This window comes from Corvus hawaiiensis, chromosome 7 (genome assembly GCF_020740725.1).
Source record: "Corvus hawaiiensis isolate bCorHaw1 chromosome 7, bCorHaw1.pri.cur, whole genome shotgun sequence".
Lineage (NCBI taxonomy): Eukaryota > Metazoa > Chordata > Aves > Passeriformes > Corvidae > Corvus > Corvus hawaiiensis.
In genome coordinates, this window is record NC_063219.1 from 30,845,101 (window position 1) to 30,872,187 (window position 27,087).

General features: G+C 40.3%; 1 protein-coding gene across 12 annotated transcripts in view; it reads left to right on the top strand.

The window, feature by feature from the left end:
• KALRN (kalirin RhoGEF kinase) overlaps positions 1-27,087 on the top strand; it is a 484,760-nt gene that overhangs the window by 317,897 nt on the left and 139,776 nt on the right. For 11 of the 12 annotated variants that reach the window (XM_048309150.1, XM_048309144.1, XM_048309140.1 and 8 more), the window contains exons 16-28: positions 575-741; positions 6,645-6,764; positions 9,380-9,598; positions 12,458-12,607; positions 13,549-13,663; positions 14,027-14,142; positions 14,707-14,829; positions 17,171-17,353; positions 18,413-18,531; positions 19,726-19,792; positions 20,422-20,531; positions 22,264-22,333; positions 24,021-24,110. In XM_048309150.1, coding sequence (XP_048165107.1) covers positions 575-741; positions 6,645-6,764; positions 9,380-9,598; positions 12,458-12,607; positions 13,549-13,663; positions 14,027-14,142; positions 14,707-14,829; positions 17,171-17,353; positions 18,413-18,531; positions 19,726-19,792; positions 20,422-20,531; positions 22,264-22,333; positions 24,021-24,110 — 1,649 coding nt within the window. The remainder of the gene's footprint in view (positions 1-574; positions 742-6,644; positions 6,765-9,379; positions 9,599-12,457; positions 12,608-13,548; positions 13,664-14,026; positions 14,143-14,706; positions 14,830-17,170; positions 17,354-18,412; positions 18,532-19,725; positions 19,793-20,421; positions 20,532-22,263; positions 22,334-24,020; positions 24,111-27,087) is intronic. The other variant, XM_048309141.1, reaches the window with a different exon arrangement.

A 27,087-nucleotide genomic window follows, 5' to 3' on the forward strand; every position in this document is an offset into this window, starting at 1 on the left:
TCTGTGGAATAATTCTGAAAGAACTAAATTCTGAGTTAAACTAATTCATTGTTAATGATCCTCTGCAAGCATCCAGATGGAAAAAAGTTTTCACCATGGAGTTCTCCGCACTTGTAGCACTACTGTAGATCTGGTGCCTAGAGTTGACTTCCCATATTTCACTTTTCTATTTTCTTCCTCTTTTCTCTTCTAGGTTTTTTTTCAACACGCATTTCTAAAGTATAAGTCTATGAATTACCCTAAAACACGGAGGTCTTTTCTGTCTTTTTAAAAATTTGATGTTCATGCAAGTTTTTTGATCAAGACTGTGCTTAAGTCATGTCCTGCTGGCCAGATGCCAATGAGTCAGATGAGCAATGATAACCAGAGAAACACTGTTTTGTAGAAAAATATAGTGATGAAGGGTAGGCAACTGGGAAAGCCAAAAATTACATGTGAGAAAGTTAAGTGAGAAAGAATTACTCACAGAGTTGTAAATTATTGTGTTAGGTGGCAAAAAATTTTGAGGTTTACAGTTCTGCAAATTTGAAATTTCAAGTGAGTGCGATGATCTCTCTCTCTCTGCATGTTACAGGCATTGAGCTGATCTGTGAAAAAGACATTGATCTTGCGACACAGGTTCAAGAATTGCTGGAATTCCTTCATGAGAAACAGCACGAGCTGGAGCTTAATGCTGACCAAACTCACAAGAGGTTAGAGCAGTGCCTACAGCTCCGGCACCTCCAGGCTGAGGTCAAGCAGGTGAGAGTTTTAACCACACATGAGGGGCTTAAGGCAGGTTTCAGCCATTACAGACATTCAAACTGCTAAGCCAGTGTCTGCCAAGTGACAAACCTTTAGGTGAACAGTCTAAATCCCCCTTTCTGTAACAGTACTTGATTTGCTGACAGGTTTCAGAATGGCCCTTTGCAAATGAGTAGGGGCTCTGCTCCCCTAAGTGTGCATGTTCTTGAATTCATGAGTAGTTGCAGGAATTCTGCACAGAACTGACCATGTAGCTTCTCAACTGGAGAAACAGCCTCAAACTCCAAGTGTTCTGGGAATATACTGATTTGACTTTTGCCCCAGAGTTTAACTGAGGTGGAGAACAGGCCCAAAGCAAAGGCAACTGAGCTGTGACATAAGTATGACATTATGGTAGTTTTACCTTTTCATTTGTTGCTATACATCTGTTGTCTTGCAGGAATCTTTAACATCTTCTGGTGATTTAAAAAATTCTGTCAGTGGTCTCTAGATCCCAGGACTTGTTTAGCCATCTTCGTATTGTTACACTGCCTTTCTTTCAGATTTTATCCTTGTGCAGGCAGTCATGTTCTGCCTCCCTTGGTTTTCCCTACTATTTAATTTGGATGCCTCATGTTTCTTTGTTTTACTTTGCTGCACAGGATAACATTACACTTCCTGCTTCCTAGCCCATAGGTGGCTTCACACTCCAGTGTATGTCTGGATTTTAATTGAATGGTCTTCATTTCATCAGGAAAACCAAGAATATTTTTCCAGACACATGGAAAATTTAGTTTTCCATTTTACTTATACAAATAGGTGGGTTGGGAGTGGTGTTGGGAGGAGTGTCCAAATAGTACAAGGTGTTCATGAAAGATACCTATCTGCTTATTTGTTTACTTATACACACACACACACTCTGAATGCTCAGTACATATGATCATAAATATTCACTTTTGACGACAGAATAACTGAGTGGTGCTTTGCTGAATTGGTTTATCATTGCTGGCAAAAAAAAAAATCCTTCACACTCAGAAAGCTGGCAGCATTAACATCAGTACATACATTTTCTTTCAAAGTCTAGTTTGATGTGAATGTTTTGCAACTCTACCTGAAAGTAGCATAGAACTCTCCTAATTTTTATTTTTAAAATATGGTCATTTTGCATTTGTGATTATTGAAGACCAGCTCCTCATGAAGTTCTGGAGCTCTGTTGACTGCTTGGCTTTCTTCTGAAAAGAATTAAAAAAGAAAACAAGCAAAACCCAGAAACACTCTGTGATATTTACAATCACTATCTTAACATGGTTATGAAGTATATCCTTTTTTTTCTATAGGTTCCTGAAGTTTCTTATACACAGCTTAGCTAAGCTTGGAGGTGTGTGTGATAGATTTATGATGAAGCAGAGCCATTTTAACTTATGACAGAAAACTGGGAGGAGTTACACGTGTAGCAGAAAAGCTCAAGATGCAGGTTGCCCACTTGCTCAGGATGAAGTGCAGTCAGCCCTGTGGCTGCTCCTGCAGCCATTCAGTGGCAGTGCAGCACCTTCTGCAGGTGCCTGATGTTATTTGCTTTATTATCAAATATCTGCTGGTCCTTAACTGTTTTACAGCCAAAATCTACCCAAAGGAAGTGGTTATAGGACTGAGCTAGTACTTACTGTGAGAGAACAGCTGCCTGGAATTAGCATTTCCCTAACGGAGCTTGGGACCATCAGAGCCTTTGTTATTGTGTGACCTCTCAGCAAACCAGTAGTGAAAAAACATTTTATTTGTTCAGCTGAATACTAAGGGCTCCTTTGCTTGTTAACCCATAAATTACCACAGCTACAGTCTCCCTTAGAAAGGACACAGAAATATTTTAACTTGCCTCTTTCTATTTGGTTTCCTGTAGATGAGTCATATTCTCAACCATTTAGTAAAATTGGGAAATATATTGATTTTGGCTTGTAGTTCATCTCCAGTCTGGTCCAGGTTTCCTTCACTTTCAGTTTAGTGCATCTGAGATGATGGATGATCTCATTACCAAATTGCCCTTTCTCTTGTGAATGAGTTGAGATGTGGTTGTTGCAAGACACCTCCTGTAGCTGTGTTAAGTTCTGCTGACAGAGTAAAATTGGTCAAGGCTTCTACATGTACATGTGTTTGCATTTTGATAAAATGGCTCATGGAAATAAAAAGTATTTTAACTGTCTCTATCTATTTAAGTTTCGTTTACCAGAGATTTCTGCTTTATATCCTACACACCAAGGGTGAATGCCAAGACAATGAATTGAAGTTTGGAGCCATTAAAGTGGAGCAATTCCAAATGAGATGTTCTGTGAACTGCTTTAGCGTGGAAATAGTAAAGATCAGTAATTCACAAGGTCTTTGTTATTAAGAAAAATTCTGTCCAAGCCTGATTTTCCCTCATTTGGATCCCACTTATTTCTGACACAAACTACAGAGCTTGGACTGTTTACATAAAAGTAATAGCAGGATAGATTTGTGGAGATCAGTTTAAAAAAACAAACTCTAATGCTCTGCCTGCAGCTGTTTGGCTTCCCTATCCCCTTAATTTATCTTTGTATGGTTTGGGCTTTTTTTTTTTTTTAATAACTGTTGAACTTGACCTAATTTGCTCCAAGATATCCTCAAGATGTCCCACTATACTTGCTTTCCAGGTTGTTTTGAAGTATATTTAGTCCTTTTGATGTTCTTGTTATCCATCTATTTTTGCTGTTTGGCGTAACATTTACTTCAAAATATATATACCCAAGGGATGATGGGAAGTAGTCATTTGAGAGACACTGAATATAGTTGGTTTTTTTCTAATCTTATGTCAAAAAGCTCCTGGAAAACTGATGCAGTTTTAAACATGGTTAAAATTACCAGAAGCTGTCCTTGATGGTTGTGTCTGTGTTAGTAAAAGCTTCTCAAGGAATCTGCAAAGGGTCTGGAGGTGTAAAAGATTCACTTACAATGTTTTGTCTTTTAAACATAAAAATCTTTTCTTATCTGACTGGAGAGGTATCCATAGCAAGGCCTTAAGTCTTTTTTAGAAACATGAAGGAAGGCATTCTGTATAAACTGAGTAGTAGACAAAAGCACTGCATGGTACAGAACTTGCATTTCTTGAGGATGGCTGCACAAGGGATGCCTCAATCTTTATTTTTCCTGTAGAGTCTGACTCTGTGCTCAGTGAAGATGGCAGATTTCCAGGGAAGAAATTATGAGTTTTGGAAGAATTTGGTACTATTATTTAATTACAGAGAATCCCTGTACAGGAGCTTGGCCTCTGTAAAGCAGATTGGAATCAAATGTGGGAGTTGTTTCAGAGCTGTGGTGATTGCCCTGTTAAACAACCCATGCCTTGCAGTGAAACTGCTCTCCAGTGACAAGTGCCTTTTATATAAGATCCTGTAAAAGTGTTCCTGCTTCTCTGTTATAAAAAATAAAAAATTGTTAGGCTGTATAAGAAAGTCTTTGAAGATTTATTTAACTCCAGAATTATTTAATCACTGCTTCTACAAAGCTGATAAAATGTGTAATTTGTAGGAAATGTCTGTTTAAAGCTATCTTTTAGGGTTGACCTGTCTGCACATTGCTAAATAATGGTGAACCTATGAATACAGGAAATGATCACAGAAGTGCCTTGATGCTGTATTAGGAGCTTTTCTAGATATTTTAATGAAAAGGTATTAAGTATTATATGAGTAGGAGTCAATTTGTGAGCAGGTCTTGTAAACCAGTTACAAATGTGTAAATGCCCCCTTCCAGCCAGTTCTAAACCAGAGACACAAGGACTATCTCTGCAAGTGTCTGAGTTTTGAACTTAGACTTAAGAAGCCTTAGTTTTGCAACTGATATTTTTTTCCTTACTGTATGTAAACAACACACACAAGTAAGAAAGAAACATTACTATGAAAGTAGCAGATGCAATCCCAGATGAGGCTCTGACATTCTGGCAGACTTCTGGAAGCAGGAAGGGTCACTGTAAGTGCTTCCAAGCAAAATTTGCTGCTGCTTGGGTGCTCCTTGGGCCGGGAAAGGGGAATGTAGGAGCCCCAAAATGAGTGTCTAACCCCGCACTCCGGGAGAAGGAGAGGGGGCAACTACTCAGGGATGGCAGCAACCTTGGTCAGAAACGGTGCTGGCAGCATTGCTGGCACATGGAGTCCATCAGCCCACTGGAACTGCTTTCCCCTGGATAATTTGAGTCTGCAAGACACTTGAATGGAGGGATGAATATGTGTTGTTAACACTAGAGGAAACCTGGCAGACTGGTTGTGTGGTCCCTCTACCTAATCAAGTTGCTTTGTTTTAAGACTGAGTTTCCACAGATTTTTATTCTGATGTTTTACTATTTAGAGACTCAGATATTTGTGTGAAATCTGTGTCAAACTGTCTGTGGCAGTTTTTGAAAAATTCAGCTGAAATAAAAGCTGTTCCACAGAGGGGGGAAAAAAAAAAATCTGGGTTTTTATCATACACGCTGAATTTTTTCTACATTCCAAATGGTCCAAGCCTGGATGTATTGCAATATTTAAAACATGAAAGCATGTCTTGCCTCATGATGTCCTCAATTCAAGCCTTTTCCAGGTACTGTGATCCTTTGGCTAACTTCAGTGTTTGGTACCAGATAGTTTGTAATAATGTAGGGTTCAAATAGGATGGATTATAGAACAGGCCAGACAATACAATTGCCATATGCTAACTCGATTGCTTTTCCGTTAAATGTGTGATGCATTTCCCACAGGAACAATTACACCTGCTGATGAAAGACAAATGAATGAAATGAAATCTTCCACACTGTTGTACTGAGCAGAATGTAATTTTCTACAAATTAGGGTCAGCTACATGTATAGATGTCTTCCTTTTTTCTCCTAGGGAAAACTCTTTTTTTTATCCTGCAGGGAACTGAATGGCACTAACTAGGGTGATGCATGATATAGGGATGAAAAACAAACAATAGAAAATCCCTGTTTGCTTCAGGCAATTTAATGGATCGCTTGGAGAAAAGGATAGTACAAAAGGGAAATTGCTATGTAGAATATTGCAGCAAAGTCAATTTTAGAAATCGTGAACTAAATTTAGGGTAGTCATTTCCTGTGCATCTATGAATTGGATTCAGCAACTTTCTGGCTTTACTGGACTGATTTGACACCTTCACAGGTAGAAAAAAGGCTTTGAGACAACACAGGAAAGAACTTGCATGTGCATTCTGGGTGCAAACACGTGTCTTAAAATAGCAGAAAACGTTGGTGTTTAAATGAGTGAGTACAAGCTTGACAGATTAATTATGTACATTTAGAACTTGATTCTACAGTCATTACAGCATGGATTGCATGTCTACGAATAATTTGAGCATCTCTGAAGTAAAGCTTCTTGATTAAATACAAAATGCAAGACCTGGTGTTTTTTCCTAGCTCTGTGTGTAGATGGAAACTCCAACTGCATCTTAACTCCATGCCAGATTAAACCAACTGTATCTTCTCCCTCCTCACCCCTAAGCTCAGACTTTTCTGTGAGAGAAACACAGGCAAGTGAAGCAGAAAGGTGTTGCAACATCTATGATTCCAGATGGAAATTTGAAAGATGTTTAAATTCAAATTTCCCTCATTATGCTTTGTGGTTTTGACCTGGGGTAGTTCTATAGGGGGCCATTCATTTTTGTGGTCAAACCTTGGAAATGAGTGCTCTTTGCTATCCAAATATCTACGTAAAGGATATCAATGTAAAGAGAGTTTAATTCTTCAAGCAATAACTTCTTCAATAAGATCTTTGCCTTCTAATCTTATCCTAGGATTTCTTTCTGCTCACAGATTCAGCCCGAGACCACACCTGTTGTTCAGCTAGGCTGAAGCATTTTGTGGTAGGTGACTGCATAAACCTTGGTACAGAAGCAACCTTTCCATGAGCACACCCTTTGTTTGCAGGTGCTTGGCTGGATCAGGAATGGGGAGTCAATGCTGAACGCGAGCCTTGTCAATGCGAGCTCCCTCTCGGAGGCTGAGCAGCTCCAGCGAGAGCACGAGCAGTTTCAGCTGGCAATAGAGGTAACACCAAGTTAACTTTGTTTCTCCTTCCCAGGTGAACATCATACAAAAGCTTATCTCATGGGCATCAATCATTGCTTTCTTGAAGGAAGGGGAGGAATAGAAGCTTTAGAAAATCAGCTTACTCTTAAACTCATAATGTAACCAGAGGCTAATAGTGAAATAAATTATTTATCACTTGCAGCTAATTCTTCTGCTGCCAGATATCAGATTTTCCATTCATGAAAATGACACTCAGGCATCTCCTGATAATTTCTTTGATAAAAAATTAAGAAGATTAAAATTCATAAAGTGATTGGAAATGGGAAAAGTTTGTCAAGTCAGTTTCTTCCCACATCCACTGTTTGCAGGTCATTTCACAGCATTCATTTGTGAATGTTTTCTTACTGGATAATGCTCTCACACTAAATAATCTTTCATTCAGCTTTCCTTTCATGAATACCAGAAAAGAAACTCATTCCAACCCTCATCCTCAAATAACTTTGACTAAGAAGCAAGAGGGGCAATTTTTAAGAATTGCCTCCTAAACTGCTTTTGCCCCTTCTTGCTCTGGAGTAACTACACATCTTTGACCTGGCCCTTGGAAACAGATTGTGAGCCAACCTATTTGCCTCACTCACAGGGCAAGGAGGAAGAGCCCCTGCTCTGAGCAGCTTTCCTTTGAATGAGAAGGTAGTGAAGGGCTAAGGTCTGCCCTGCGTACAGGATTCCTAGTTAAGTTCAGTACTTCGTGTGTCTCTGTTATTATGAGCAAACCCAACACACAGGGTGTGCTCACTTCAGCTGCTAGAAGGAGGTTCCATTGCTTTCTCCTGTTCCATCTTAAAAGGTCTGTCTGCTTCCCAGATTATGCTAAGTGTCAGCTTTTTACAGAGAAAAGAACAGTTGAAAAATACCCATATACCTGAAAAGGAAACCAAACTTTAAACTCTGAAAGTATAGAGATTTGAAGAGATGCCTGACTGGGGGTGGGAGGTGGGGGGAAGAGGAAGGGATGTCTCCTAGTAAACTTGAAGTAAATCAATATACATTACAGTGATGCTAATAAGTTTAGAGTTTAAATCTCAGGTAATGACTTATTTTGATCCAGCTCTGCTCAGAGTAAGGAAGGAGCAGCTGTTGCAGCTCCTAAAGGAAAAGGAAGAAGTTTTTTATCAATTCTGTATGAGCTGGCTGGTACCAAGCTGTGCTGACCACATCTTGGCAGCCACCATCAGACAGCAGTGGGGAACACGACAGCCACTGGCTGAGTTATCACAGCTTCTGACACTGGGGAAGTGCTTGCATTTGGTGGTAAATGCAAATCACAGAGGGAGAAGAGGGTTACACCACATTAAGAGGAAAATAAGTTTTCAGAAGGAAAAACCACTAGATTAAATATTTAAAGTATTTAAAGCTCAATATGGGGAAGAGATCAGCAAAGCACATAAGGCAGACTGTTCTCTAAAAGCATTCTAGATGTGGAATTGATTTTCAGTTGAAATCCTTCAAAGTCTATTTCAAACAAGTATTACAATTCTAACATCAGTAAAGCAGCTGGATATTAAATTTAACCAGTTGTTCTTGAACATCTTCCTAAGTTTCTGCCAAATATTAATCCTCATTGTTTTCTAATAGCTTTCTCTACATTGCTTTATTCATCAGTGTATTACCAGATGATTTCAAGCTTTTTCCCAGGTTGATGGCTTAGATCATAAAACTATCACATGAGAATTTGTCAGCAACAGTTACAAATGGGACGTAGCAGAGGAGTCTGAGAGATTTTAGGGCTTCTGTTCAGAAGACTAAAATCAAATACTGGACTGAACCATGTCTGAACACAGTTACTCAGGAGGCTGTGCAGGGATGGGGGCTATTTTAGCAGCCCACAGAGGAAGGTGTAGGCACCACTTGGTAACTCTGTGAGGAGCTGGTGTAGGCTGGGGAAAGGGGCAGGTAACTCAGTCCTGCCTATAAAGTGGTTACTGAGTAAACTGAGGAATGGTAGAGGGAATGTTTCGACTCTCCCCAGCTCTGACCTTAAACGTGGGAGCATAAGTCTGATCTCCAGTATGAGTGAACTGCCTTTCAGAAATGCATCTTGTAGGGGCTGATATCTGTGATACAATTCATGCCCTTTACTAAGACATCTTCGTATCTTCAGGGATTGATGTTTAGAACAACTGCACAAGTAAAGCTGCTGATGCCAGGTAAACTGCCTGGCAAGGGCCAAATTAGGGTGATTAGGCCCATAGTTTGCCAACTGTTTAGAGTTTGCTTTTGGGTCTGCAGATTGTGTGGGATGCAGTCAGCACTGAGGTTGGGTGAGAGCTCAGCACAAGAGCTGTCAAAATGGACCCCTGGGAACTTACCCCATGTTTCTGCCAAAGGGGCAGTGGCTGACCAGTAGAGCCAGCCCATCTTAGCAGTGCTTACGCATTCCAAACTTTAATAACATGTTACAAATGTGTGTGAATAACTGAAACTAAAATGCTTTGCAGAAAGTGACTGTTAACTGAAGATAACTCTCTGAAAATATTTCACTCTCTCGCATCCCCATGCTCACGCCTCACTTCACCTTTCTACCATACATCTGGCACATCTGTACAACCTCCCTTTCCTCCCCTCATACACAGTCCCTCTTTCATGCCACTTCCTTACAGAAGACACACCAGAGTGCCCTGCAGGTCCAGCAGAAGGCCGAAGTGTTGCTGCAGGCTGGACATTATGATGCCGATGCCATCAGAGAATGTGCTGAGAAGGTGGCCCTGCACTGGCAGCAGCTGATGCTGAAGATGGAGGACAGGCTCAAACTCGTCAATGCCTCGGTGGCCTTTTATAAAACCTCTGAGCAGGTGAGCTGGACAGTGTCATCTCTGGGCCATAGCAAACCAAGCCTGAATCACTAAAATTCTTTCTTTGACAAGTATTGTAACACAAAAAAGCCCCAAACGCAAACCAAACAAAACATAACCCCCTCCCCAAGAAAAAGACAAAAAGAGAGCAGCAAGCAGTTTGTAATTACCTTCGTCTTAAAGTTTTCAGTGTAGCAATGCAATTCTTGAAGTTGTTATTTTTGTTGGGTTTTTTTTTTTAATTTTCCCCTTTCAAACAGGAATAATTCTTGAAATCCCACCACTTTTGTTTCAGGTTCTCATGATACTTAGTTTTCAGGAACATAAATCTGCTTTTCCTTGAGAACTGCTTGCAATTAATTAATTGTTACTTTGTGAGCCAATGTCCTCACTAATATTTAAATACCACGATGCCAAAAAAGATGCCAAGATTCAAAGGGATTCCTCTTAAATCTACCTGCAACACAGATAATTACAGCAGGAACCCATTATATGCTAGCACAACTCTACTTCATTCCAGGTGTTCATGAATTGCAAAACACATTCCACTTGGCTGCTGGCATGGTGGGATTATTCATCCCTTGCACAAGCAGGTGCCCTTTATACTGTAGTCAGTGAGAATTAGTGTCACAGTGTGGCTACTCGAGCAGCCTCGCCTGATGTCATTTACTGCAGCCAGGCAGTTGGTGTTAGCATGGACACTGCAGGAACCTGTGGTTTTACACAAAAGGTAGCAGTGATTGCCATGACATTTTCTATTGTTGTTATCACACAGTTAGGTCCTCAATTAGAGAACCAGACATGGGAAGATTTTTAACACAACTAGATAAGTCAGTAGGGAAAGTGTACTTTTCCTTAACTTGAAGACTGTAGTTGATTCTTGGGCCACTTCTTGGTGTCATTTGTGTAATGTATTTTAAGACTGTTTAAGATGAATTCATTCCTTGTAATTAACATATTTCACTGTGAAGAGTTTCAAACAGATTTACAGTCCCTGAGGCATTCAAGATCAAAATGAATTACTGCTGATGGAGGAGTGTGAGAAATGAAAACTGTTAGGGGATTCATTAGAGCTTTAGGCAGTTAAATGTGCTGGCCAAAGTATGCATAGCCAGTAATTTATGAATTCAGTCTCTCTTCCTGTTTCAAAGTCTCAGACAAGCATCCTGCAGTGCCCACCAGTTCATTCATTGCTTGTGTCTATTCAGCAAACGTGTAGGGCAGGGATCGCTCAGTCTTTGAATGCTCACGAACTCATGCTGCAAACCTGTCACCTTCTCTTGGGCTGCACAGCTGATCTACAGTCCTTAAGGGTCTGCTCCCTGACTGCCTGACAGTGGAGTGAATAATTTACTGAATCCTGAATTCTCTGAGTGTCTAGAAAAAGCAGCTAAAAGAGCAGAGAGAGTGTCACATCCAGCCAAACTTTTTCATGCCTGTCTTCCCCAAGTATATTATATTCTTGATGTAAGTGGTGGAGCCTTGGATTTCAAATAGCCCAGTTTCCCTCTGACTTTATTGACAGCCCATTTTATATTCACTTCTCTCACCATTTTAACAGAAAGATGATATTTGCATGTGCAGGGACAATTCTTTTTGGAAAGATGTGAATCCCAGGCAGTCCATTTACTTTCATTCTTTAAATCACCGAAGTCCAATAAAATGTCAAGGTTTTCAAGAAGTGAAATGGAAATGCTTTTCTGTGCTGAAATAACACATGGAGCACTTGCTCTCCACTAAATGTTTGAGGGTGAATGCTGTTTTGCATCCAAGCAAGATGATTTCAGATTGCCCAATGCATAACGTGCTTGCATAGGGCATAGTGCATGAGCCTGGCAGCAGGATCAGTTATCAGCTCACCTCAACTCACCAGTTTTAAAGTGGAATTTGATGTGCCCTTGATCAGAGTAACATAAAAATGGCCTGTGATAGTGGGGATGATTGGTGGGTAATTCTGGAGTCTCCTTCAGACTGTGCTCTTAATCACATGGGGTCCCCTCAATTATAACTGTGTTCATGTGAAAGCTGCAGGAGTGAGCAAGAAAAGAGTGGACATAGCTACCTGGATGCCAGCAATAACTGAGTGGATCATCTCAGCAGTGGAGTTTGTAGGAAGAGCCCTCTGGGAAAGAAGAGGAAGGTTCCAAATGTCCTTGAAAACTTTTGTGGTGTCTGCACAGGCCACTGAGAGTATTCTCAGGATCTGCAACAAAAAGGACTCAGCCTTGTCTGAGGCAACTGCATAATTTCCAGGCTGTGTTGGTTTATTTACCTCATTTCCACTGTTCTGCTATTCTACCAAGACAGAAGATGTGTGTGAGCCCTGTGCAGTAGAGAACCTGCATCCACCTAAATTGTGACACTGATTTAATGTCTGTTGGTTTCCATCAGCCTTAAAAAAGCTGTATAGGGAGCAACTAAAATGCAGCTGAAGAGAATTAGTTCCAGCTTCAGACTTTGTTTCAGGAAAGTATTTAAGCATGTGCTTTCCTTTAAGTATGTGTTAAGTCCCTTGACTTCAGTAGGATTTAAACTCATTCTAGAATAGGGATTGTTTCCTAAATGATCCACTGTGGCTGGACTAACCCCTGCCTTGATTCAACCTTTTCTTCTCCTTCCTTTATTCATTAGAAGAGAAGAATGATTTATCAGCCTTAAACCAGATAAATTGTATCCCAAACAGTAAAGATCCCTAGGGGTAAGAAAAACACCTAGAACTTTGTCTAGGGCCTGTTTTATACTCAATTGCCCCATAGTACAAGAAGGGTAGACTTGAAATGTCATTGGTCAGAGACTTCTGAATGTGCTCCTGGTTATGACTGTAGATAACTGAGTTGTTGTGTTATGGGCATGTTTCAGGTGTGCAGCGTGTTGGAGAGTCTGGAGCAGGAATACAGACGGGATGAAGACTGGTGTGGAGGCCGAGATAAACTTGGACCAGCAGCTGAGATAGACCATGTCATCCCTCTGATCAGCAAGCACCTGGAACAGAAGGAGGCTTTTCTCAAGGTCTGATTTTAGTTCTCTAGTAAATCAGGAAAACTCTCCATTAAGTAGACACTTTAGAGCAGCGTTGGTAAGTTTGAGAGGACACTCTGAGGTGTAATTCCAGCTCAGCTACTGGCTGGCTGCGTAAACCCTAGGCTGGTTTTACTTTGTTATAGCAGGGGTAATAAGCATTACTATCGATACATATCTCAGAGAGATGTCATCAAGACCAATTAGGTGGTGTTTGCATTGCACTTGCAGGATGTTAGTTGTTGTGCTGGTTCAAAGTTCAGTTCTTAAAATTGCATTATAAATGACAGGTATTATACATCATTTTGGTGTTGGCTTGTACAAACAATCCAGCATTTCAAATTTTGTCCTCCAAGCCAATAACTGAAGATCTAATAACAACCAAAGCAATTTTTTTCCTGCAAGGCAGCACCAGGATGGAGACAGAGATTTCTTCCTGCCTTCCAGGTGCTGCTTTGGAAGAACTGGGGAGCTGACAGGCTGACAAATGAACTGTCAGCCAGCCTCCCACCTGCCACTAAAACTGATACATAACATGAAACTACACTTGCAGTCAAGGCTTAAGAAATTATGCCTCTAGATTTGTGCATTTTTTGAAATGAGTACTTTTCTAGAGAGGTGCGTTACATTTGTTTAGACAGAAAGTATGTGAGGTACCAGTTCTTAACAAGTTCTTAACAAGTTTTATTATTGTCATTAATTTGCCTTAATATATAGAATGAACCACTGTATTAAACATTACACGTGTTTAATACATCTATGAGACTGTTAGTTTATTAGCTGAGTTTTTTGACTCTTAGCTGAAGTTCTCATTATCTTCCCAGATGAAAAAGAACTCCTCCTTGCAATTTAAGCAGAGAAGTCCCGTGGGTCTCCCTTGCTTTCTTTGCTCGTCTTTACTGATTCTTTTTGGTGGGGGCTGTATTTCCTAGGCCTGTACCCTGGCTCGGAGGAACGCCGAGGTGTTCCTCAAGTACATCCACAGGAACAACGTCAGCATGCCCGGAGTGGCCAGCCACACCAGAGGGCCCGAGCAGCAGGTCAAAGGTTGGTGCATGACAGCACTGAAGGTCTGGTTTGCCTCCTCCTCTGCAGTGTGGTCATCCTAAAGTCTGTGAACATGCTCAGAAGGCAAACTCTGTTCTAGCATCATTTCCTTTATCAGATCACTCTGCAACTACACTTGCTTTGTGGTGGTTTCTTGTGAATGTGGTTTGGGTTTTTTGGTTTTTGGAGATATTTTTTTAAGCAGCCCCTTTGAAGCAATGCTTGTTTTTAAGAAGTGCGATCTTGGGCTCTGCTTTTGGGAGCAAGGTCCAGGCAAAGTATTTAAATTCAGCATTTCATAGCTTATTTCTGTATGCAGTCAAAGAATCCCTAGTCATGCAGATGTTTTCCTTTGCCCTACAGCCATTCTGAGTGAGCTGTTGCAGAGGGAGAATCGGGTCCTTCACTTCTGGACCCTGAAGAAGCGGAGATTAGATCAGTGCCAGCAATACGTTGTCTTTGAGCGCAGTGCCAAGCAGGTAGTGTGAAAACCCCACCTTGTCTTTCTGTCCTGGCAATGTGTAAAATGTCCTGTATCCATGTAATGCCTCTGTGTGGAGCTCCTGTTGCAATCAAAGTTGTATTTAAACACTGTAACTTTGAAAACATGGTGAATATAGGTTTTGTAACAACTTAGGACAATTCCAAAACCCAACAACAAGATAGAGTATTTTTGTCACCTCAGATTAATTTCTGTATTCGTTCATTTGTTTGAAAATAAATGTAAGAGCAAACTTGTCTTATTGAGCTATTTCTGAATGAGAAAACTGCTTTCCCTGCAGGTTTATCTGTATATAGGTAGAATTCCCTACACTCTCTTTTGTTCTAGGAAACACAGAGTACCCTTTTGTATCCTTTCCCACCTGCTTTCATTATTTTATTCTTTTTATGTGTTCCTAGAAAGTGTTTTAGTATACAGAGTATTAAGTCCCAATGCATTTAATATTCTTTGTTTGTCAGGGGGGATTTTTGTCCAAGGATTAGTTCTTGAAATACAAAGACTGTTTGTTTTGTTTTTCCTTTGGTGTTTTTGATATTCACAGGCCTTAGACTGGATCCAAGAAACAGGCGAATATTACCTCTCTACTCACAGCTCCACAGGGGAATCAGCAGAAGAAACTCAGGAACTCCTGAAGGAATATGGGGAATTCAGAGTACCTGCCAAGGTAAACAGTGACTTTAATCTAATTATTCCATCTGCTTTAGTCTGTATTTATAGTCCTGTTTCAATGCCTTAGATCTCTGTAATAATTTTCTCTTGATTTTATAGTTGCCCTCTAAAAATCCTAGCCCTGAAGATAAATGTCTTTTGAGAACTTTTGGCAAGATACAGGCACAAAAAGGAGGTTTTCTCTATCTTGGTTAGTACAGGTTATAAAAATTTTCTGTTCTGATCAGAAGGAAGAGAAAGTCCATTTGCATACAGATTTCAGAGCAATCTAAAAAGACATTCCCTCCTCAGACAATCATTCCAGAATGGAATAGCCTGACTAATTGATCTGAACGCATCCAAGGTCATGATGGACTCCTAGTCTCTTTCTTCTGTCATTAAAACCACAATTTGTCTCACTAATTCTAGTGGGGTTGATCATAGATGATCATTTATCTCATTAGAAATAATCTGCTGATCCCAACAAAGTACTTTAAATAGATGAGTCTTTAAACTCTGGGGTGAACATTTTTGAATACAAAACTGCATTACCAAGAATATATTAATTTATATGGAGCAATTCTGGGAAATCTGGTGGGGTTTACAGAGGAATGGTGATTGGATCTGCTTCAGAAAAATTAATTCAAACCACAGGTAATTCATAGACAGTGAATCCACAGGGGTATTAACAGTCTCTGATAAGGATGTAAACTGCGGAGCTGGACTGCAGGAAGACCACGGCTTTGGTATTATGTAGCTGCATTTCACTGTGTCCTGAAATTGATCTTCTGTAATCCTTAAATTCCTCGTTAGGCTCTCCGTGCTTGTATGGGTTTGACTCAAAGGCTTTGTGGTGTTCTTGTCCCCTTCTTTTAGCTTAGCTTGCATGTTTCTGAAAATGTGAGATAACTAGCAGTGGATGGAAGGTAATTTCATCAGACAGGACACATAGGACATTCTTTTAACTACTTCTGAATTCTAACCACCCATAATTTCTCCACCTGAAATGACGTTCTTGTTCATAATTTAATTTTTGTCATAATAATCCAAATTCATAACGAAGTTTCCAAATCATTTTGACTCTTGACTTAGCCTAGGATTGGATTTTAGACCTTGTTGGTTATTAAACATTACTGGCTGTTTCTTACACTGACACATCCAGTCTTGCTCCCTCAGGCTGACCTACTGCTCCTACTGCTGACATAGAATATTTTCACTGCCACGTGCAATCTGGTAAATGCATGTCATTCCCAGACTGATGTTATTCTCAAATTAACCTGTAGCTGAAAGCCTTCCTGATCCCAGTAACTTTCTGGCCAAACTGATTGTTTGGAATGCAAAATTGTCAGCAGCTGTTGGGAATGAAAAACCTTTAAACATGACAGGAAGTCAGATTTTTACATCTCCATACCTAGCCTTGCTTAGGTACTCATTTAATTTGTTAGGATAATGTCTGATTCAGCTGTTAATCTATTATGGTGGTGAAATTTCTTGAATTTAGTTTTGTGTTTGAAATCTACTGGATATTTTCTGGTCTGACGTGTGTTTGACCATTTGTGGTCAGATCACTGATAAGTCAAGTATCTGACAGTGTGTCTTGCCTCAGGCATGGTGGAAAGTCCTCTCTGTCTTTGGCAAGAAGCTTGCCAGTGCCTCCTTTCCTGGGATAGATTTGGAATCAGAGCTAAAGTTTATAACTACATCATTTGTGCCAGTTTTGACTAAGGGGCAGTTAGAGCCTAAGTGGAATAGAAAAGACCTCTGGAAGGTTTGGGGGCTCAGTGTGTGCTTTGGAGTTCAGGCATCTTTTAGCTGGTAATGTTCAAACTGGACCTAAAATACCGATGGAGGATTTTATGGTAGACCATGAGTTTGGATTTAAATTCTGTTTGTTTTTGAAACAGAGTAGTAATGACTCAAAATCACTTCCTGGGCTGGTATGTGGTGTATTAATGACCTTCCTACACAGATCTGCAGATCCACCAGGTATAGACTCAGAGTAACTTGGTGTATTTTATGAGGTGTGATTTTTAAATCTTGTCTTCTCCAAGGCTCACAAAAAATAAGCTCTTGCTTATGGGAAAGAGGCTTGTCTAACTTCCAACATGCTTTATATGTTTGTGTCTGCGGGGTTTCAAAAACTTGACTTTTTCTATCTTCTTCAGCTGCATGAGTGTCCTTATAAAAATGTCATTCCTTTTCCTACTGAAAAAGTTTAAAATGTCTGATTCTGTATAAGATGAAGTGCAGACACTCTCTAATGATGTATAAAAATTGTGATCTTCTTTGGACTGCTGTGTGAGTTAAAAGCAAAGGAAATAGTAATAAAACATAACCAAGGACCGTATTTTGGGCAGCAAACAAAGGAGAAAGTGAAGCTCCTCATCCAGCTGGCTGACAGCTTTGTAGAAAAAGGACACATACATGCCACTGAAATTAGGAAGTGGGTCACCACCGTTGACAAGCGCTACCGGGACTTCTCTCTCAGGATGGGGAAATACCGCTACTCCCTGGAAAAAGCCCTTGGAATCAACCCAGAGGTACTGTAAAACCATGGCCTGTCGGGGTTTTTTTGACCAGAGTCACAGAGGAAGGTGAAGTCTGTGGTATGAGTGCTGTAGGTTTTCATGTGCCCGTTAGAAACACTGAAAATTCAGCCAGTCTTCCTGGCCAAGCTCAGAAGTGCTTCTGGAGAGAAAGGGTTAAAGGGTTTTTCTGTGGTAGGTCAGTGATGTGAGAAGGAGAGAGATGAAGATCAGAAAGATTTTCTAAACAAATGTTTGCACTGTTTATCAGGACACCATACAGCTTTCAGGGGTGGGGGGGAATAAATTATTTGAATAAAAATCTGTGTTGATTTTGGTATAAATCATAAATCCTGCTCCCACACCATTATTTTGCATCACACTCAAACTTTGACTCTAAGTTGTCATTCTCTAATCTTTTAACTAACATAAATAATTGATCCCCAACCTCATCTCTGAACTCTTTTAGGTGAAATAGAGCATCATAAGAAGCAAAAATTAGGATCTCCTGCTATTCTCTGGCCGTAGTATTAAGGGAGAGTGCCAGAACCAGAAACACTTCAAAACCTTTCAGTCAATGACTCTTTGTAATTAAGTATCACAAATAAGGAATAAATTCCCTCACACCTTCATGATACTTTAACTGCGCTGTTCCTTGTAGGGTCTCTGGTTTAGACAGAGTTCTAACCACAGCTTGGAAAGGTATTCCACGGTAAATGGCCACTGAAAGTTGTCTCTGCATGGTGCTCTACTTTATCAGACTGTTTTTTATGAAGTCCCATACTAGACAACTAATTTAGGTATGAAGGAGTGAGGTAATTTAGACTTTTTTATCAATACCAATTCCAGGTTAGGAGTAACAGTGAAGATTACAATGAATATTGTTGATAATTTTTAAGATTTCTCTCTCACCACCATACTTCTCACAGTACTACTTCTTTCTGAATTTCCTTCTTTTTGATATTATCTTACTTTTGTCCCTTTTTACCTCTTTGATCTCATGAACATGCTGCACTTTACACAACAGTGGGATTACAATGAAGTTAAGCTCTGTACTTCTTGGTTTTTTCCTAGGATAACAAAGACCTGGAACTCGATATCATTCCAGCAAGTCTTTCAGACCGGGAGGTAAAGCTGAGAGATGCAAATCATGAAGTCAATGAAGAAAAAAGGAAGTCAGCCAGAAAGAAAGAGTATGTTCCCAAACACTCTGTCTGCATGGCACATTATCTGATAAAGAATGATTCTGTGATACTTCCATGACCAGAACTGACTGGCAGTCCTAGAACTCCTTCCAGCTGCAGAGTTATCAAGATAAGTCTACAGGTGTAGGGTAGAGGTTGATACTTGTAGGTTACAGAATTTCAGAACATAAAGGTTGAATTTCTTTTGGTTTTAATCAGAAGTTACTTTTGGAAAGGGAAAGTAGTGAGTCAAACACTTGGATTAAACCTGATGTTGTGGAGTTGCTAATTTCTTTCTGGTTATATGTAGAAAGTAAAATTAGCAGGAAAAAATAAAGAACATCTTTAGATGTCTAAGTGTTATCTAAACATCAGTGACGCAGGAGTTCACTTGAAGTTCAGGATCAAATTTCAGCAAGCGTAGGACTGAGAGAACTGGAAATAGTTCATGCTAGAAGAGATACTTGAAAAGTGCTTGTTGCGCTCAAATCTATAAACAGTCCATTTTCATGTTATTTTGTCTTATTTTTTGTGTAAGAATACTGGAAGAGTATTTCTCAGTCCTCTGAAATTGTCACTACAGTGTGTGATTGATAAGAAACCACTTTTACTTTTGGAAATGTTACTCTTGGTCTGCCTGTGGCAAATTTGCAAAACATTGGGAATTTCAACTTTGAGGGGCCCAGCCTGAGGCTCTACAGATGCCACTGTTGCATTTCCCAGCGTCTGGATTTTCTCTGGTCAGATACCAAGCTGTTGAAGTCTCTTCAAAGTAGTGGTGTCTCTTAAATCCATCTGTATTGCCTCTGAAGTTAGTTTTAGGGTGACTTCCCACTGGCTGTCAGCAAAGATGCAAATGTTGTTGGTGAATCACAAATTCTTAACCCTGGGTGGAAAATATTCTGAGAATCAGATGATAGTTAAGAATAGGCATGTAAATGGTAAATCCCATGGACTCAAGGTTGCAGAGATACAACTTAATAGGATTTTATGCAGAAAAGACTTTTAGAAAATAACCCTACAAGGGACTGGAGTATAAAGTGGCATTTCAGTTCTTGACCTGAAAAGTGCACTGTAAGGCAGCTGAAGGTCTAGGGTGAAAACACCCTTTTTCCTTACAACAACAGGAGGATGTTTTGTTTTCTGTTCATTGTAGAAGTGATTATAATGTCCAAAACACCTAAAATGGTCCCTTTTTTTCAGATTCATTATGGCTGAGCTGCTGCAGACAGAAAAAGCTTATGTCAGGGATTTACACGAATGTTTGGAGGTAAGTTATGGCCCAGGAGGCCTCCAGTATTTCCTGGAAGCACACGTTGTCCTCTGCACTGGGCGTGTTCACTTAACTGCACAGGCCGTGCACATTGATGCATGGAGCTTTTCCTTAAGGATTCAAATCTATTCCTTTGAATCATCTCATACTAGAGAAACTTCTGGATTTGCACAGTCAAATACCTTGCCTAGCTGTACAGCAGGTTGTTCCTAAAGTGGATGGTGATATTCAAGGCAAAAAACAGAGTATAATTCAGTGAAATCTGTCAGCTTTCATATTCCTACAGTCTGACAGAGATTTTTATGTATCTAATGCTACTGAAGTGGCAAATCTGGCTTATCTTTCAGCTGTTTCTGCCTGCAGTTTTTGGACACCATCAGGTGGACAGCAAAGACAGGTGTTGTTTCCCTGTTTCTGCTTTTTTCTCAGACAACTTCAAAGTGTCAGCACTTTGAATTTCTCCGGAGAGCTTTCTGTAACACTGGAAAATTTTTGCTTTTAGCTTGTTTATTTAATCTCAAAGTACATACTTCCCTTTCAGCCTGTGCCTTTGGCAATAAAACAGGGAGATCTATTCTTTTCCACTGCATTTGTTCACAAAATTAAGAGTTTCTGGTGTCTTCCAGACTTACCTTTGGGAAATGACAAGTGGAGTGGAAGAAATACCAGCTGGAATCCTTAATAAAGAACACATCATCTTTGGCAATATTCAGGAAATATATGACTTCCATAACAAGTAGGTTTCCCTAACAGTTCTGTTAATGTTTAGGCACTTAATGCATCTGCAGAGAACACCTACAGTACAATGCACAAGGGAGTGTAAAGTATGATCCAGATTTGCAAAATAATTTCTTGTTTTGTTTATTTTACAAAAATGAATTGCCACTTAGTTCAAACTTCACCTTCAAGCTGATTAACAATCTTAAAGTCATATTATACCAAGGCTTTGCAGTCTGATACATGATTTCCATCTCACAGCACTAGATCTAGTCTGGGTACTTGCCTGTCAAAAATATGATCTTGGAAAACACGGAGGGGAAACAGGGGAATTGTTGGTGTGAGCTGAGTTAATAAGTAGCTTTCTGCCACTTCTTGGAGACTTTCTGTATTTAATCTGTAACTAAAAGTACTCCATCTTGTTAAGATAAGACTGTGTACCAGATCAGCTTAGAGGACGTTGTTTCCATGGTATAATGTGAAGGCAACAACAGTTATAAACTTAACATTTAGGGCTGTCTGAATTTCGAATCTGTCTTCAGGGTACACATCAAAACCAAAATGGTTTTAAAAACATATCAGAGAACCTTTCCCTGTTCAAGTTCTGGGACATTTCAAGTGCTCCAGCCAGATAAACGTGGCATCACATAATATGGCCCAGCAGAGCGTGCCATATGCATGTGTTTGTGTGAGCAGCTTCAAAGCATGTCAGGATTGTAGATTCAAGCTACATAATACATTAGAAAAGCCTTTAAATAATAGATGAATTGACTTCCAGCCCACAAGAATTACCCTGCCATACAGACAAATATTCTCCCTTTTAAAACTATCTTATGATCAATCAATTGCTTTCCCACTTCCCCTTTCTCTGTGGTGCTATATTTATTGTTTTGGTGACCCTCACTGATGCCATCTGATTACCCTCCTTTTTGGCTTTCCCCTGTTCCCATCTACCATCCCTCCAGCCCTCAGTCATGTCCCACAGCTTCTCACTGCTTTCATTTCTCCTTTCTCTGATCTCTCCTCCTGCAGCCTGCTCTTCTGCATAATCCTTTTTCCTCTAAAACTTCTTTCTAGCAATACTAAAATAAATTTCCCCTGTCCCCTCCACAGCCTGCTCCTTTGGCTGGTGATGTTAAGTCATCCTCCAGCCTGATTCAGAATCTGTGTCCAAAGAAGGGCAGCAAAGCTGGTGAAGGGTCCAGGAAACATGTCCTAGGAGGAGCAGCTGAAGAACTGTTTCACATCCCTCTTTTCACCCAGGTGTTGTGCAGGGCTCTGTCTGCAAACAAGTGTCCCTTGTGGTACAAGCTGTTGAGAGAGAGTTGATTAAAATAATCTGTATTTTGGAAGTTTACTACTTATATATTAAATGCTGAGCTTGTTTAAGTTGCTGTCCTTTGTGCTGAGTCGGGTGTTGAAATCTGGCAGCTTTGGGCTTCCCTTTTTGCTCTTCCTCTGAACCATTACACAGCAACTCTTTGAAGATCTGTGTTCAAATAGAACAGTCCTGAACATGCTGACTCCCTACTAGGGATTGCCTCTATTTCCTTTCTAGTGGAGTCAGGCATGACTGTACTCAAAAAACAAAGCACACCTTGGCAAGAGACACTTTTTCCGCTGGCTGGGCACTTGAGTAGCTTCATAATCAAGATACAAGTATTGATCATTAGCACTGATTAACTCATTGGTTATCCTGCATCTCCTGGTATGTGACTGTAAATAATTACATTGGTGTCTTCTTTTTTCAGCATTTTTCTAAAAGAGCTGGAGAAATATGAACAACTGCCTGAGGATGTGGGCCACTGCTTCGTCACCTGGGTAATGAGGCTGCTGCTTCTTCTCATTATTTATTCAGATTAATTCCTCCAACACAGATGGGAACAAGCTGGGAATAGGTGCAAGGGTTATGTCCCCAGTGATAAATGAGATTAGGAGCTAGTCTGGAGCTACAACTGCTTTGTCCTTCACCTGCCCCAGCATGGAAGGTTCCACCCTTCTCAGCAGTAGTGTGAAGGCTTTCCAGAGCCCCTCTCCTTGTCCTGCACTGACCAGCACAGCTTTTATTTTACCTCTGCTGGTTTCTGTTTAGCAGAACTTCATCAACCAAACCTGTTTTTAGGGGTGACATTCATTTCCCTGTGAAAGGACCTGGGAGGGCAGACATTTAAACTCTTAATATACCTTCCTTAAGGAATTTTAGTCATGCCATGAGAACTCCACAAAGGTATGAAGAACATATTTTATTGACTTTTTTCCTCCAGAAATTAGTGTCAAATTTCTGAGCCACCGTGCTCTCTCATTCCATTATGCAATGCCAGGATAATTTCCAACAGGACTTTGAAATCTTGATGTGAAGAGTCTTCCTGAGCATAGGAGGCTCTGGGAATTGGCTACAGTAATTTATCAGTATGAAAGCTGTTCCCTTTTCAAAGTATTTAGCAGTCAAGTCAGCCGTCTTTGTGTTTTGTCTGATGATTTTATTCATATATCAAAGCTAGGAATTAGAATTTTAAGAGTAATTATGGAGTATTTTCACTTATCCAAAAAATTAGCATGTTTAGATGATTTCAGATGGGCTTTTAATTTAAAAATACGTCACAGGTCTTGATGAAATGGATGCAGAAATTTTGTTTACAAAGAACAGGTTACCTGTATAGGAAAGGTGAATGCATTTATGTATCATTCTGTGCAAGATCTTCATGGTTCTTTTAAGATACTACAGCATCATCTCAGCAAAGGTACCTGTCCAGAGCTGTGTGTATGGTTACAGACATACCTACAAAGCTGCCTGCCCAGTTGCAGGATCCTACTCTTTCGATACCTGGAATAAAAAATGCAATAGCAATAAAAGGAAAATATCCTCTTCTTTTAATTGCCTCCCTCTTCTTGAGACCAGAGTATGGTAATAAGAGGTGGGAGTGCACAGATGCTTTTAATTTCTGCTTGAAAGTAAACAAATTGGGAAATAAAATGCAAAACACTCCTAGCACAACATAAAAATTGAGCCATTGAAGTTTGAACCAAGGTAGGGAAGGCAAGTCTGGGCCAAGTGTCACAAATTTCAAGTAATAAATGTTGGCTTGAGCCAGTTTAAACTAGATTTAAACACTTGCCCAGTTTCTAGACTGATTTTATCTGCAAGTAGGTGATAGTCAACACTTCATGACTGAGTTTTGAGACCTTCAAACTCTTTTGTAACACCATTAGAGCTCTTAGAAATTATTTTACAGCTAGATTAAAGTTTTAGGCCTTCCCTCTGTGATACTTGTTAAAGAAAGCCTCCCACAGCCCTCAGAACTACTCAGGTAAGGTATGAACCTTAAAGTCTTCTGTTCTTAATTTACAGTTCCTGTGTTTCTTGGTGGCAGGGTGTGAGGGCAGGGGGGTGGTGGTGGGTGTGTGGGAGAGAGTTGTCACCTGTATTTATCCTGGTGTGCCTTAATAAAAACCTGTGGGAGCAGAGAAATAGCTTATCTTGCTTTTCCTTTGATGTTTGTTTTCACAGGCAGATAAATTTCAGATGTATGTCACCTACTGCAAAAACAAGCCTGACTCCAGCCAGCTCATCCTGGAACATGCAGGGACTTTCTTTGATGTAAGCAGCCGTTGCTGTTTTCCTGCTACACACCTGGTGCAGCTAAACCACCTCTTTTTCACACTTGAGGAGTGGGTTCCTTTCTGTGCCTTGGCATTTGGGTTTTTCATTCCACTGCAAATATCACATGCTGTGAGAACTGATAGGCTGTGGTGTGGTGTGTGATCATCAGTGTGCTGAGGCAGGCAGACACACATTCTTATGGGAACCTTTGGGTGTTTTTCATACCAAATCCTTCCTAAAGACCTGGTTTAGATGTCATCTCTGTTTCTGGGTTTAGTGGTAAAATGAAAACCTCAGATTCCATTGTATTTTGTGACCTGAAATCCCTAAATCTAAAATGAGATCTTGTCCTCCTGTTCTCCCAATTCTACCCAGCCTATTCCCCATTTACTTCATTGTGCTAATAAGGAACTCCATTGACTCCAATTAGACAATGTATGTATTTCCCATACAAGTTCTACACCCAGTGATAAATGTTTTTAGGCTCCAATTCCAATTTTGTAGGCTGAGAAAAATCTTTAAAGTTTTTGAGTACATTGGAACTAAGTTCTTCCTCTTATTTCCTCATCCATTTTGCCGTGCTTGTCGACTGCCATATAGCTTTAACTAGTTGCCTTTCTGAAAAAAAAAAAAAAAAAAAAAAAAAAAAAAAGGTGCAAGGACCTCTCTTCAAAAGCATTGAAACTGTTCAAAAATGTAACAGGATCAGCAGGATCCACGCTGTGATGGAGTTGGCAGCTGACCTACAGCAGCTCCTCTGGGGTTTGTATGTGCCAATGGTTGTAGCATTTCAGTCTCACTCGACACCAAAAGGTCTCCCATGAGCCACAGGAAAAGTGATGAACACGTTTTGCCCAACTACCGAATGGTCTAGCAGTCGAATGGAACTGAAGGGGGTTTTCCAGGAGATGGCGCTTGAGCCTGTTGAATGGGTTGTGCTGGTCTGCGACTCGTAGAGGCTCGGAGCCGCCTTAGGTGTCCGTCAGTGCTGTTTGCACAAGTTAAAAGCGTTTCCTCTGCTCAGCTTTTCCACTCCAGCTCTCTGTATGGGCTGGAAAGCTGCCTGATATTGCTTCGTAGTGAATATTCATGTGTCAGCATCTGCTGTTTTGCCAGGGACAGGTGTTTGCCTTCCATGGGTGCTGGGCCACCCAGTGATGCCTGTGCAAAAAGAGAAAGCTGTCTGTCCCCCCAAAAAGCCTCAAGGAGGCACTCAGCGTGAGGGACTAAGGTAATGCAAAGTACCTGTAGATCCTCCTTACCTTGTTCTTGGAGTGACAGTGGTTCAGTAGTGGGACAGGACAGCCTGGCACAAGGAATAGAGAGAAAATAGTTGGTTCTTTTCTTCCAGGCAGAACCTGGAATTTCCCAAAACACCCTGATGATGAGAGTGAATTATCTAGAATAACACCCTATAGTAAGAAGCCTGCTTGAAAATCGCAAGTGTTCCTCAAATTTCATAAGCTTTCATAGAAAGCCACCTTTGAGATGAGAGCAAGCAGTCCCAGTAATTTGTTTGAACCCTTCAAGTCCATGGAAAACTTGCAGCTACAGGGCTCGTTGTAAGGTTTGACTAATTAGGAGAAGGAGCAAAGATAGGTGACATAGCTCATTTGAAAAATTTGAAGAGAATTACGAGCCATGCTTAGAGCTGGGATGTTCTTAGGATGTAAGTGAAGCAATGTCTGTAGAGAAAAGCAATTTATTTTATTGAACCAGTTGAGACAGGTGGAAAACAATGCACAAACTCTCAACTATGAAACATGCCTAGTTCATCTTGCAGCATTAGTCTAATAAAGCATAAAGATTACCATCTTCCTTCCCTACAGATGGTGCTTTGTTTGTAAAATTCAGAAGGTGTTGGTATGGTTATGTTAGCTGGAAATTGCACAGGGAATGAAAATAGTGTGCTTATTCTGACTTAACTGCAGTAGACTTACTAATTTCACTCTTTCAGTTTTTGTGTCTGTCTTGTTCATCATTACTTAAAACTGTGTTCTTTATTCGGTAGTTTCAAAGATAAATGATGCCTGCCATGTTTAGCAAATTTTAGTATTTGTAATACCATATACTTCAGGCTAGCAAGGTGTATTTTTGATTACCAACATATGTTAGCTGTCAACTTCAATTGGTAGAATCAGCATATTACTGAGGTAATCATGTTGATTTTAGTTCAGTGTCTTTATTTAAGCAAGCTTCGATCTTTGGGACAGAGTTTGGTTGAGCCATGTACATGCTTCTGCTACTTGGAATACTTTTTTTTGCTTTGAATCTTGGAAAAGATCGGGTTTTGTATTCAAGAAGCCACAGGGCACTTTTGATTTGCATGACCAGCATGGAACATGGTAAAGCTCATTGACTTTGGTAGCATTGCAGAGCATGGTGTTTCTGCATGGATGAGAGTTCCTGGACAATTTCTCACAATGTCCCTCAGGAAATGAGCAGAGGCACAAACAAAGGGGCTCAGTTTCTCCTTACTAATATTTTTTCTGGAATTGCTCGTCACATTTGTGTCATGCATGACAAAACCTAAATGTTTCATGGGAGTTGTAATGCTGAACCAGTCTACTTAGCATGTCTTTGGTCTGTGTACCCAGTTCAGGATGCAGTTTGTTCTCCTACCAACCAACTGTACACAACTAGATGACACCTAAATGTGTGAATCTCTGGATATTTGATACAAAATTTGGGTATGTTATCGTTGCTTCATGGCCAGTTCAGCAATTTTTATGGTGTGAAATTTTGTTTAAGTATTCCTGTCTCCATGTTGTCCATCCAAGGACTTCTGAGGATCTTGTGCTGCCCTACACAAAGAATATTTTTGGGTTTTTTCTGGGATTCTGTCATTGCATGTAAGACTATGTGTTCTTCCTGCTCTGCAGCTCACCTGGTTTGCAATGCACAGCTGCCAGCACACGCTGTCTGTGATGTGCCTTCATTTCTTCCAGGCCCTTGGACACTTTTCCACCTTAGG